Source organism: Typopeltis vanoorti, chromosome 9 (genome assembly GCF_054136105.1).
Source record: "Typopeltis vanoorti isolate ZY-2024b chromosome 9, IOZ_Tvanoo_1.0, whole genome shotgun sequence".
Taxonomy (NCBI): Eukaryota; Metazoa; Arthropoda; class Arachnida; order Uropygi; family Thelyphonidae; genus Typopeltis; species Typopeltis vanoorti.
In genome coordinates this window covers 128,404,834-128,418,928 of record NC_143557.1, presented here as the reverse complement: position 1 = coordinate 128,418,928, position 14,095 = coordinate 128,404,834, and the positions used below count along the sequence as shown (strand labels likewise).

At 38.9% G+C, this 14,095-nt stretch overlaps 1 protein-coding gene across 2 annotated transcripts in view; it reads left to right on the top strand.

Annotated features, from left to right (window-relative positions):
- The first annotated feature begins 552 nt into the window (after nt 1-552).
- Nucleotides 553-14,095, top strand: part of LOC150103528 (uncharacterized) — a 139,689-nt gene continuing 126,146 nt past the window's right edge. For both annotated transcript variants that reach the window (XM_090398212.1, XM_090398211.1), the window contains exons 1-2: nt 553-854; nt 5,721-5,820. In XM_090398212.1, coding sequence (XP_090254338.1) covers nt 592-854; nt 5,721-5,820 — 363 coding nt within the window. In that variant the 5' untranslated portion in view covers nt 553-591. The remainder of the gene's footprint in view (nt 855-5,720; nt 5,821-14,095) is intronic.

Genomic DNA, 14,095 nt, shown 5'->3' with positions numbered 1-14,095 from the left:
ACTATGAGTTGCCCCAGTCCTGAAAGTACTTCATGTGCAAACTTTGTTTGCTTACACTTGGATAAAGGATAAAACCCAATATATAATAAACACACACACATTTTGTTGTTCTGTAGGTCATTTCATTCCCCAGTCTGCATTGAATGTGCCTGTGTGTCTTTAAAGTGCATTATGTGCTACCTTGAGCTAGCAAAACATTGGCATGTAAATATTTAATTTAGTTAGTAAATTATGGTATTTATTTTTATTCCAGAAACTTCAACACGAATCACTAAAGTAATGTGGAAATTTATAAACATGGAAATAAAATAGTCACCTGGAGAGGGAACCAAACTGCAGTAATATTTTATTTGTTAGAGAACATGACATTTTGGCTATTTTATTGTTAGTATGTATTTATATATAACTGAATCTGTTCCTTTCCTCCTTTGGAATACTTTTTGAATATATCAAAAAAGAAGATATATGCATCTGTTTGGTTTCATTTCTGTTTGAATTATTTTTCAATTTTTCAGGATCAAGTTATTATACTTAACTTCATTTCAGGTTACACTTGAAAGTTTGAAATTAGAGCAGTTTTGAGCTCTCATTATGGCTGATGTAGAAATGGTGAAAATAATAGAATTTCAAGATGGAGAGCATAAGGATAAGGAAGAAGAAGAAGAAGGTGATGATGATAATGATGAGGAAAAAGAAGAAGAACCGGCAAGATATTACCGCCATGGTTGCCATGTGCCATTCGAGGAGGACCAAAGACATGAATTTAAAGCGCATAGGGAAATCAGTTGGGAGGGTTTGACTAAGAAAGAACTTGAAGCTGTTGGAGGAAATCGAACTCATCAGCCAATATCTAGGTATATATACTCAAAGGAAACAGCACATGCTGACTTTGTAACCTAAATTTGATATATAAAATTTTGGGACAAAATATTTGAATAGGGAATATGATTATATCATTATTTTTCATTTATTTTATATTAAGTGGCTCGTTGGTCTACAGGTATAATTCTCACTGAGAGTGCGAGAGGTCCTGTGTTCAAATCCTGGATGAGCCCATTGAGACTTTTAACACACGGTGTTAAAATTGGAAGAATGATGATAAGTTGCACTACTTTAAGTGGAAAGTGCCTAAGTTTGTTTCTTGTTGTGACGAGAGGAATTTTTTGTCTAGGGAATGAGATGAGAAGTGTGAAAGATGAGATTAGGCGAACGGAAGAGAAAATGCAAGGCGAATCAGAGTAGGAGTGAGAGAGAGAGTTATGGGAATGATAGAAGAGCAGAGAATATGAACAGTAGAAGAGAGGGAATGAGAGCGTTATGAGAATGGTAGAAGAGGAGAGAATAGGAACAATGGAAGAGAGAGTTATGAGAATGGTAGGAGAGGAGAGAATAGAAACACTAGAAGAGAGGGAATGAGAGAGAGTTATGGGAATGATAGAATAGGAGAGAATAGGAGAAGTGGAAGAGAGGGAATGAGAAAGAGATATGGGAAAGATAGAAGAGGAGAGAATAGGAACAATGGAAGAGAGAGAATGAGAGAGAGTTGTGAGAATGGTAGAAGAGGAGAGAATAGGAACAGTAGAAGAGAGGGAATGAGAGAGAGAGTTATGAGAATGGTAGAAGAGGAGAGAATAGGAACAGTAGAAGAGAGGGACCAAGAGAGTTATGGGAATGACAGAATAGGAGAGAATAGGAGAAGTGGAAGAGAGGGAATGAGAAAGAGATATGGGAAAGATAGAAGAGGAGAGAATAGGAACAATGGAAGAGAGAGAATGAGAGAGAGTGTGAGAATGGTAGAAGAGGAGAGAATAGGAACAGTAGAAGAGAGGGAATGAGAGAGAGAGTTATGTGAATGATAGAAGAGGAGAGAATAGGATAGCAAGAGAAGGAATGAGAGAGAGAGATATGGGAACTATATTTATTTATTCGTATAGAGTTTCCTCCCTTTTTCTCCCCTGTCCCTATTGGGGCGAGTTTAGCCCCCTCGCGGGGTTAAGTATTAATTATGGCTGTAGATTCGTGTGTGTTCACGTGGCCGGTTTGCCTGCTTGCGGGATAAAAAACACCAGATAAATTGACGGAAAAAACCCTATTGCTTGTGCCCAAGACCAGCTAACTTGGCTATGACTGAGGAAGATCCTCAAATTCCTCACTTCTTTGACAGGAATTGAACCTTGGACACTCCTTCCCCAGTCATATGGTTGCGAAGCGCAAAGCCACTAGGCTAACCGCACGGACATGGGAACTATAGAAGAGGAGAGAATAGGAACAGTGGAAGAGAGGGAATGAGAGAGAGAGTTATGGGAATGATAGAAGAGGAGAGAATGGAAACAGTAGGAGAGAGGGAATGAGAAGAATGCGAAACACAGAGAGAAAGTATTAGAGGAGAGAGAGTGAGGGATGCATGTGAGCAGTCGAGAAACAGGGTGGTAAGAGGTGTAATGTATTTGGACTCAATGATCCGTAGTGTGCAAGACAGGATGCATGAGGAATGTTTGCCTTGACGAATGATAGAAAGTGTGGCTATAGCAATTAATAGGGGTGAAAGGGTGGATGAGATGATTGTGATGGTAGGGACAAATGGCTTGAGAGGTAATGTAGATTAGGCAGCGAGAGATATGAGATTCTTGCTGGAGGTTGTACGAAAGAAGATGCAGAGAGGAAAGATAATGTGCGTGTTGCCTAGTTATGATAGTGATGAGCTGAGCAGAAGAGCAGTGATATTGAATAACATAATATCTAGAATGTGTCAGAAGAGAGGATTGGAATTTGTGGATGCTTGAAGAGCATTTGAGGACAGAAAGGAATTGTATGTGAGAGACCGCTTGCATTTGAATGAGGAAGGATGTAGGCATCTGGAGAGATTGCTGTTCTGAACGAGTCGGTGTATCAATGCAGGGAAACTAGAATACCTAGGATGGATGGTGACAGGGGGTAGCCTCTTGTGGGAATGGGTACTTGGGAGAAGGGGGACGACATCAAGTAACGCTGAGCCCAGTGGAATCACGATAATGGTGGGATAATGCTGGGTATAGAAACAGTGGCATTTTTATGCTTTATACTAATGTCAGGAGTATCTGGAATAAAGGAGAGGAATTGATGGCACTGATAGCATCAGCCTGGCCAAAGATTATTGGGATTACTGAGATGTGGTGAACAGAAGAGGATATAATAACAGGAATAGAAGTAGCAGGGTACAGCATTTTTCGGCAGGATGCGAAGAGAAAACCTGGTGGTCTAGTACTGCTTATGATGACCGATGACTTATGTCCTCTAAGAGTGGTCTATGTCCTCTAAATAGATTTTGGAAGGCAGTGACAATAATGATTTTGAAAGAATATGGTGTGAGGTAGAGGTGGACAAGACAGGATATTTAGTGGAGTGTTGCTTCAAACCAAGGAGCACAGAGGTTGGGGACCAGGAGATGTTGAGACAGTTTAGCTTTGCAAGTGCAAGAAGAATGATTGTTATGGGTCACTCTCTCTCTCCCCACCAGTTGGAGAGAGAGTGACCATGTAGTTTTGACTTAGAAGATGAATAGACATGCAGGAGTATCAAAGAGACGGGAACGTATGTGGAATTATAAGGCACGTGATTATAATAGTCTTAGATGTAAACTTCGGGAAGTTTCATGGAGGGAGGAATTGGAAGGCTGGGATATCATTAGTTCTTGGGAAATTGTGAAGGAATATTTGTTAGCAGCAATAGTAAGCTGTATTCCACAAGTGAAGAAGAGGACACAATTTGGAGTAAAGTGGATGACAAACATATTAAACAGGAACTGCATGTGAAAAAGAGGCTATGGAAGAGATATAAGGAGACAAGATGCATGAAGAGTATAAGACACAGGCCAGAAGAGTGACTAGCATGGTAAGGAAGACAAAACTGAAATATAATAAGAGATTGGCTCTAAGATCCATAGAAAATCCTAGGGAATTTTTTAGTTATGTGGCCCATAGGAGGAGAAATGATTGTGGAAGAATGACATTGTGGGATAAAAATGGGAACAGAGTGACTGATGCAGAGGACATAGTGGAATTTTTCATTGAACACTTTATTGGGATATTTCATCCTGGAGGAGTACATTTTAATACTAGAAGGAAATGGCAGGTTCGAGGTTTAGAGGTGCAGGAGGAGAGGGTGTTCCAAATACTGAGTACACTGGATGTCAGTAACTGTGGGACTGGATGGTATTTCACCATGAGTTTTAAGAGAATGTGCTGAGGAATTGATAGTTCCTTTGACCTGACTTTTCAATGAAAGTCTGGCTATGGGAAAGGTGCCCAGGTAATGGAAGGAAGGTAAGATAGTGCCATTGCATAAGGGCAGTAACAGACTGGATGTGTCTAACTATAGGCCAGTTTGTGTTTCATCAGTAGTTGTTAAGATCTTGGAGAAATTAGTGAGGGGCTATATACAACGTTGGGCAGATGAGGGTAATGTTATCTGTGAGAGTCAACATGGATTTGTAAAGGGGGGGTGCTCTTGTTTTAGTAATATGTAGCCTTTTATAATAAAGTTACAAGAGCAGTAGATGCAGGAAAGTCATATATTGCCATTTTCTTGGATTTAGTGAAGACATTTGACAGGGTGCTACATGATAAGCTGATATTTAAGTTGCAGCACATGGGTTTGGATATCAGGTTGGTCAACTGGGTTCAGGATTGGCTGTCCAATAGGTACCAGAGAGTTGTGTATGGTGAGGCAGTTTCAAGGAGGCAGTGGGTTACAAGTGAGGTCCCACAGGGCTTCGTACTGGGACCTATATTGTTTAACCTTTATATCAATGACATTGTCAGTGGATTGCAAGGGGATATTCAGTTGTTTGCAGATCATGTGAAGCTGGGAAGGTTATTAGTAATAGTGCAGATGTGGTAGCCCTGCAAAAGGATTTGAATAAGCTAGACAGATGGGCAAATGAATGTGGGTATCGGTTTAATGCTGCAAAATGTAAGGTCTTGAAGTTTGGGACACATCGATGGGATGCTGCATACTCTATACTGGAGAAAGTAGGGGAGACACGAGATTGGGGTTGATGATTGATTGAAACCTGAAATTTAGGTGACATATTGCAAAGGTGGTGAAGGTAACACAGAGGATTGCTGCAATAATGAGAAGGATGCTGGCCTGCAGAGATAAAAGAGTTATCATTCAGTTTTATAAGATCAGACCATACTTAGACTATTGTTCTGATTTGGTCCCCAGAATTTGAAGGGGATAAATTAACTCTGGAAAAGGTATGAAGGCGGATAACAAAGATGGTTTCAGGACTGTACCATGTTAGTTATGAGGATCGGCTGAGGGAATGTGGACTGCAGAGTTTGGTGGATAGAAGAAGGAGAGGTGTTATGATTGAGTCTTTTAAACTGTTGAGAGGTGGTTACAGGGTTGATACTGGGGAGTTCTTTCGCTTGGTTGAACAGCAGGAAGGAGTAATGACAATGGGCCATCCCTGGAAGTTACGAAAGGAAACTGTGAGCAAGAGGGTGAGGAGTGGTTTCTTTGCATGGAGAGTGGTTGAACCATGGAATGCATTGCCTGATAGAGTGGTGAGAGCAAGAATGGTCAGTGAGTTGAAGGAGTGGTATGATAGACTTTGTATTTCCTAGGAGCGACCTTCCATGATGAGTCTTTTGATTCCATGTAGTCCTGAATAATAATAATAATAATAATTTAAATTAGAGATATGTCCGATAACTGTTTGTTAACTCTTTTTTAAGAAATCTTTGTGGCTTCTTAAACACTGGTCTTGGTGGAGCAGTCTACATTGGCATTCAAGATACTGGTATAGTGAGAGGTGTTCATCTGACTCAATATCAGGTAATCTAAATTTCAGTGGTATCCACTATTATTCATCAATGTGAGTGTATAAAACTATTTTGAAGTAAAACTTGTTTTGCATTGCAAATCACACATCAAGAATATCAGAAATTTAGTATGATAAAATAATATCGAAAGTTTGTCTATTACAGTTTTTTCATTGAAATATAAATATTCATATTGGCTTCTTGTATAAACATGTGATGAGGAAGTTTTTAATAAAACTAATACTAATTCTAATATTTCACAGATTTTATGTAAATATCTTTAGGAAGCAATGTACACAGTGGCGTAGCTATTATTCATCAATGTGAGTGTATAAAACTATTTTGAAGTAAAACTTGTTTTGCATTGCAAATCACACATCAAGAATATCAGAAATTTAGTATGATAAAATAATATCGAAAGTTTGTCTATTACAGTTTTTTCATTGAAATATAAATATTCATATTGGCTTCTTGTATAAACATGTGATGAGGAAGTTTTTAATAAAACTAATACTAATTCTAATATTTCACAGATTTTATGTAAATATCTTTAGGAAGCAATGTACACAGTGGCGTAGCTACAGCTTTTGCCACCTGCGGTGGTCCCTAAGTTTGCCACCCCTCTCAATGCACACCAGAAATACTAAAAAAATTCAAAACGACGTATAGGGAAATAAATTAAAACACTACATTTATTTTTGAAGTAAAATTTTAATTTCAATATTCTGAAATGTTATTTTTCTTTTTTTTAAAATCGTCGATGACATTGGAGAAGTCTATTTCATAGTAATGTAGGTAATTCTTAATCAATTTGATTTAGAAAACCTCCTATCACAACTAACACTTACAGGAATTGTGAGGAAAATTTGCAGTGGTATTACAATGTTTGGAACTGAGTTCTCGAGAATGTATTTTAGAATTAACTGCAAAAGTTCAAAAGGGTTCAAAGTGCTGCCCAGGGCGGACCGGCCCCTCCAAAACCCCTAGCTACGCTACTGAATGTACAATATATAAAGTCAACTCTATTATTATTATTATTATTATTACCGTTATTATTAACACCATCAATACAGACCTCCAGGGAGTCAAGAGTCGTACTGGAAAACCTTTTTTACGAATTTTTGGAAGACCATATAAGCAAGCAGTTTTTCCAAAATGAGTGTGCAACTTATACAAATTATTTTGATCCCAGCTAACAACCTTATCAAGGAGCTTATTTAATAGTTATAACTAATTCTTGATAGGTGCAGGTATCCTGTAAAGTGTAGTCTATCTTTCTCTCATGGTCGGCCTTATTCATTACCACTACAGCTTTTCCTTTATCTGCTTTTGAAATAAATATGTGGTTCTTTTGTTTTAATGAAAGTAGCAGATGGATTTCATTAGCAGATATATTACATGGAAGTAATTTGCTTCTAAAGAGTGAAGCAGCAACTTCAAAGTGTAGTATGTCAGCATCTAGCATCTTCTTTTGAAAGGCCAGACGGATTGCGTTTGATATTATGCAAAAAATCAAGATATGGAATAGATTTTGGTATGACAGCAAAATTATGACCTTCAGCTGACACATTAGTCTAGCAGCATACAACAGGCATGGAGAAATATTAATAACTCATTTATCAGCAATAAATTTTTGCTTACAATATAACAATCAATTTTTGCTTACAGTATAACAATTTATATTTATGCATCAGTTTGTATGAATGTATTTCATAAGAGCAGGTTAATGATTTTTTGTAACACATAGAATGATATCCAGTAATGCGTCATCGAGAGCAGTGAAATCCTTCTTTCAAAACAGTCATTAACCTAAAATGGATAGAATATTAGATGTTAAATTTTTTTTAGCATCTTGAAGCTGGTTCCAAAGAAAAACTTGCATAAGTGTTCTCCAGTTTATGCAACAGCTCTTCATGTGGCTGAAATATATTGCTTTAAATAAATATTATTCATACTAAAATAAAGAGCCAAAAGGCTTCAGTTCGGCAATGCAAAATTATATAAGTAAAGTGAATATAAGCTCCAGCATTATTTCAAAGCCAAATGTAGAAACTATGAAAGTTTTGTAAATATGAGTTGACCAGAGAGCTTATGGGAATAACTCACAGGTATTCACAAGTTGCCTTAGCACAGACTACTTCTAATAGAAAGTGAATATATACATGCTTGCGTGGCATCTATGTTTTCTAATTTTGTTCTACTAAAGCTAATACAAAAATGACAATCACTGCATATCATACTTGAAATTATATTGTTGGTTTTAAACCTATTTTGTCCAGGGATGAGGAAAAAAAAAGAGAATTTGCATGTGAAATTTAGGTTAGTGAGTTGCAGAAGTTAGTTGGTTAGTGGAAAAGAGGAGATATGATAGAAACATAAATTAGAAAAGAGTTTTATATGGGGTGCGTAAGGGTCAAAGCTGTATAACTGAGAGGAGACCTCCACATAGCCTTTAAAGGAATGTGGAGAACCGACCAGGGCTTCTGACCTAATGTCCAATCCTCACCTTCTCGTGGTGCACCCTGTTGGGTATCTACCTGGATACTGAACGAATGAGGATGGGCTGGCAATTTGGGATTTAGCCGACCAAATTGTATTCCTATTGGCTTAAACCAATATATAAAATGATGGTACAAGATGACAAAATTTCATGCCGGTCGGGGCGTCGCCCGGTTAAACAAGACCCCCATTGTTTTCGCCAGGGAACCAGGGCGAACAGCGAAAAGTCAGCTACTGGAACAAATCTGAAAATACACCCCAACTCAACTTCACCAGAGTTAAAGATCAGTACTATCAACATAAGAAGCCTGAATGGCAAAGAAATGGAGCTAGCTGAAGAATTAGATAAGTACCAGATCGACATAATAGGGGTGACTGAAACAAAAAAGACCAAAACTGGTGAGATCTTTCTGAGCAATAAATACAAAATGTTGTATTCAGGCAATGACAATCAAGGAAAAGAAGGAGTAGCCATAGTATTCAACACAAAATACAAGGCTATTCTTGAATGGCAGGCAGGCTCAAGTAGAGTGATGTGGGCAAATATCAGAATGGGGAATTGGACTATGAGACTTATTTGTGCCTATGGTCCCACAGAAGGTTCTACTAAGGTAGAAATCGAGAAATTTTTTGATGCTTTAGAAAAAGCAACTGACACAATGAAAAAGTAAAAGTTGGTCCTTGTTGGGGATCTAAATAGCAGAGTAGGAAATGATTGTGAGAGATACAAAAATATTTTGGGAAAATTTGGAGAAAAGAGCAAAGCTGATAATAATGGCAAATACCTGTTTCATTTCTGCTCAGGACATGGCCTGGTTATTACTAACACCATGTTCCAACATAAAAATGTGCACAAATTCACATGGAGAGAATTATTATTATTATTATTATTATTATTCAGGCCTGCATGGAGTCAAAAGACTCATCGAGGGGGAGGTCCCCTTTAAAAAACACAAAGTCTATCATACCACTCTTTAAACTCATTGACCGTTCTCACTCTCACCACTCCATCAGCCAGTGCATTCCTCGGTCCAACCACCCTCCACGCAAAGAAACCACTCCTCACCCTCTTGCTCACAGTTTCCTTTCGTAACTTCCAGGGATGGCCTCTTGTAATCACTCCTTCCTGCTGTTCAACCAAGCGAAAGAACTCCCAGTGTCAACCCTGTAACCACCTCTCAACAGTTTAAAAGTCTCAATCATATCACCTCTCCTTCTTCTATCCACCAAACTCTGCAGTCCACATTCCCTCAGCCGATCCTCATAACTATGCTTGTACAGTCCTGAAGCCATCTTTGTCATCTGTCTTTGTATCCTTTCCACAGTTAATTTATCCCCTTCAAATCCTGGGGACCAAATCTGAGACCAATAGTCTACAAGTCCGATCAGACTAGGTTATCATTCCGGGTTATCATTCCGTTGTACAAGTCTGATCAGAGACTTGTACAACGGAATGATAACCCTTTTATCTCTGCAGGTCAGTGTCCTTCTCATAATTGCAGCAATCCTCTGTGTTACCTTCACCACCTTTGCAATATGTCACCTAAATTTCATATTTCTATCAATCATCAACCCCTGCCCAGATCTCTTGTCTCCCCTACTTCCTCCAGTATAACTCCTCCCATAGAGAATGCAGCATCTCATCGATGTTTCCCAAACCTCAAGACCTTACATTTTGCTGCATTAAAATGATACCCCCATTCATTTGCCCATCTATCTAGCTTATTCAAATCCTCTTGCAGGGCTACCACATCTGCACTATTACTAATAATCCTTCCCAGCTTCACATTATCCGCAAACAACTGAATATCCCTTGCAATCCACTGGCAATGCCATTGATATAAAGGTTAAGCAATATAGGTCCTAGTACTGAGCCCTGTGGGACCCCCACTTGTAACCCTCTGCCTCCTTGAAACTGCTCCACCATACACAACTCTCTGATACCTCTCAGACAGTTCCAAATCCAGTTGACCAATCTGACATCCAGACCCATGTGATGCAACTTAAATATCAGCTTATCATGTAGCACCCTGTCAAATGCCTTCACTAAGTCTAAGAAAATTGCAGTATATGCCTTTCCCTCATCTAATGTTCTTGTAACTTTATTATAAAAGGCTACCATGTTGCTAAAACAAGTGCGCCCTTTCAGAAATCCATGTTGACTCTCACAGGTAACATTACCCTCATCTTCCCAATGCTGTATACGGTCCCTCACTACTTTCTCCAAGATCTTAACAACTACTGATGACACACGGACTGGGCTATAATTAGACACTTCCAGTCTGTTACTGCCCTTATGCAATGGCACTGTCTTACCTTCCTTCCATTCCCTGGGCACCTTTCCCATAGCCAGACTTTCATTGAAGAGTCAGATCAAAGGAACTATCAATTCCTTAGCACATTCTCTTAAAACTCATGGTGAAATACCATCCAGTCCCAAAGCTTTACTGACATCCAGAGTACTCAGTATCTGAAACACACTCTTCTCCTGTACATCTAATCCTTGAACCAGCCCTATCCCTCTAGAATTAAATCTGACTCCTCTAGGATGAAATACTCCAATAAAGTGTTCATTGAACGATTCCACTATGTCCTCTGCATCACTCACTCTATTCCCATTTTTATCCCACAATATCATTCTTCGACAGTCATTTCTCATCCTACTGGCCAAATAGCTAAAAAATTCCCTATGATTTTCTTTGGATCTTAGGGCCAATCTGCTCTCATATTCCAGTTTCGCTTGCCTTACCACACTGGTCACTCTTCTGGCCTGTGTCTTATATTCTTCATGCATCTTCTCTTCACCTGTCTCCTTATATGTCTTCTATAGACTCTTTTTCGCATTCAATTCCTGTTTAATATTGTTTGTCATCCACTTTACTCCAAATTGTGTTCTCTTCTTGACTCGTGGTATGCAACTTACCATTGCTGCTAACAAATATTCTTTCACAATTTCCCACCACTAATGATATCCCGGCGTTCCAATTCCTCCCTCCATGAAACTTCCCGAAGTTGACGTCTAAGACTATTGTAATCACCTGCTTTATAATTCCACATAAGTTTCCGTCTCTTTGATACTCCTGCATGTCTATTCATTTTCCAAGAGTCAAAACCATATGGTCACTCTCTCCACCTGGTGGGAGAGATGTCATCTCAGTTATTATCAACTCTTCTGATGCTATAACCAAATCCAAAACTCTTGAACCTCTTGTTCCCTCTGTTACATGTTGCCTTAGACATTTGTCCCTCAAGAATTCTAGAAATTCCATTCCCATATTGCTACACGCATCTTTCTCTCTCCAATTTATACTACTGTAGTTAAAATCTCCCATAACAATCATTCTTCTTGCACTTGCCAAACTTAACTGTCTAAATATCTCCTGGTCCCCATCCTCTGTTCTGCTAGGCCTGTAGCAACACCCCACTAAATATCCTGTCTTGCCTACCTCTACCTCACACCATATGCTCTCAAAAACATTTGTATCACTTCCTTCCAAAGCCTCTACTCTTAGAGGACATAGGTCATCACTTATCATAAGCAGTACCCCACCACCACGCTTTCCCCTCCTATCCTGATGAAAAATGCTGTACCCAGCGACTTCTATTCTTGTTATTATATCCCCTTCTGTCAACCACTTCTCAGTGATCCCAATAATTTTTGGCCAGGCTGATGTTATCTGCGCCACTAATTCCTCTCCCTTATTCCGGATACTCCTGGCATTAGTATAAAGCATATAAATGCCATTGTTTCTGTACCCAGCGTTATTCCTTCTAGACTCCACTGGGCTCAGTGTTACCTGATTTCGTTTCCCTTCTCCCAAGTATCCATTCCCACAAGAGGCCACCCCTGCTATCATCCTCCTTGGGATACACTGACTCGTTCAGAACAGCATTCGCTCCAGATGCCTACATCCTTCATCATTCAAATGTAAGCGGTCTCTCACATACAATTCCTCTCTTTCCTCAAACACACTCCAAGCATCCACATATACCAGTCCTCTCTTGTCACACATTCTCGCTATTATGCCATTCAATATCACCGCTCTTCTGCTCAACTCATCATTATCATACCTAGGCAACACGTACACTATTTTTCCTCTTTCTGTCTTCTTCCATACAGCCTCAAGCAAAAATCTCATATATCTCACTGCCCGACTTACATTACTACTGAAGTCATTTGTTCCTACCATCACAATCATCTCATCCACCCTTTCACCTCTCTTAATTGCCATAACCACTCTTTCTATTGTTCCTCCTGGCAAACACTCCTCACGCAAGGAATAAGAAAATCTCATTGACTATGTTATTGTCGATAGCGATCATTTCTCCCTGGTACAGGACACCAGAGTGTACAGAGGATTTGAAATTGGAAGCGATCACTATTTAGTCTTGAGCAGGATAAAATTGAATTTCATATTGAAAAGAATAACATGTAAGAAACTTTTAAAGCGAATAAAAGTTGAGCAGCTCTCAGATGTGAACTGTAGACTAAAATACACAAAGCTTGTTGAAGAAAAAATGAAAGAGTTTGAGAACAGGAACCAAACCTTGGCGATCCAGTAGCAAGCATTGAAGAAAACCCTGATTGATTCAGCCTGAGAGGCATCTGGTGAGGTTGTCTGCAAGGTTAGAAAAATCGGAACTCCATGGTGGACACAGGAAGTTAAAGAGGCATTGGAGAAAAAGAAGAAAGCATATCAAAAGTTCCTGGCAAACAAGTCAGCTTGTGCTCTTAGAGAATACAGAGACAAATGTAAGAAAGCGAAACATTGTGTAAAAATAACTGAACAGAAGTTATGGGAGGACTTTGGCAAGAACATAGAAAATAAATATTAAGAAGGTGGTAAGATATTCTGGAGGTTGTTGAACAAGCTTAGAAATGCAGGAAAGAGTGCTATAAAAGGAGTTAGAGATGATAAAGGTGCATGAAACAGGAGAAAAAGATATCCTTGATGTATGGAGTAATTACTTCGAAAAATTGCTAAATGAAACAAGCAGTGATAGCACAGTGGTAAAAAACACTCCACAGGCATACAGTCAGGAATACATATCCTTACTTGAAGTAGAAAAAGCCATCAAAGACTTGAAATCTGGAAAGGCAGCAGGAGTAGATGATATTCGACCAGAAATGCTGAAGTATGGTGGTATAAGAGTCTTACACTTGCTGAACTGCATAGTTCAGAAAGCCTGGACAGAGGGACTTATTCCTGATGATTGGAGTAGAGCTATAATAGCACCCAGATATAAAAAGGGAAATTTACTTAAGTATAATGAGCTAATAAGCTTCATTTCGGCAATGAAAACATTACTTAAATTAAGGGGATATTAAATCCCGCATAGTTTTAAAACCGAATAAGAAACTGAAAGATCGGAATCAGAGAGTTTCTTGCCGAATATAGTAAACTATAAAGTATCGGCGACACTAGCGTTAGCTAATGCAAGTGATCCTAGTACGTAGTACAATATGCGGGATTTAATATCCCCTTAATTTAAGGAGATATTAAATCCCGCAAAACTATGCGGGATTTAATATCCCCTTAATTTAAGTAAAAAGGGAAATAAAACTGAATGTGAGAATTGCAGAGGTATTTCCGTACTGAGTGTTCCTGGCAAGATCTATGCAAGTATACTTGAGAAACGGTTGAGAAGAATTGCGGAATAAAAGGTTGGCAAAGAACAAGCTGGATTCAGACCAAATGGAGGCTGTCAGGTTCAGATCTTCACTCTACAACAAATAGTTGAGAAAGCATGGGAATATAACAATATTCCCATGCCAATATTCCCTAATT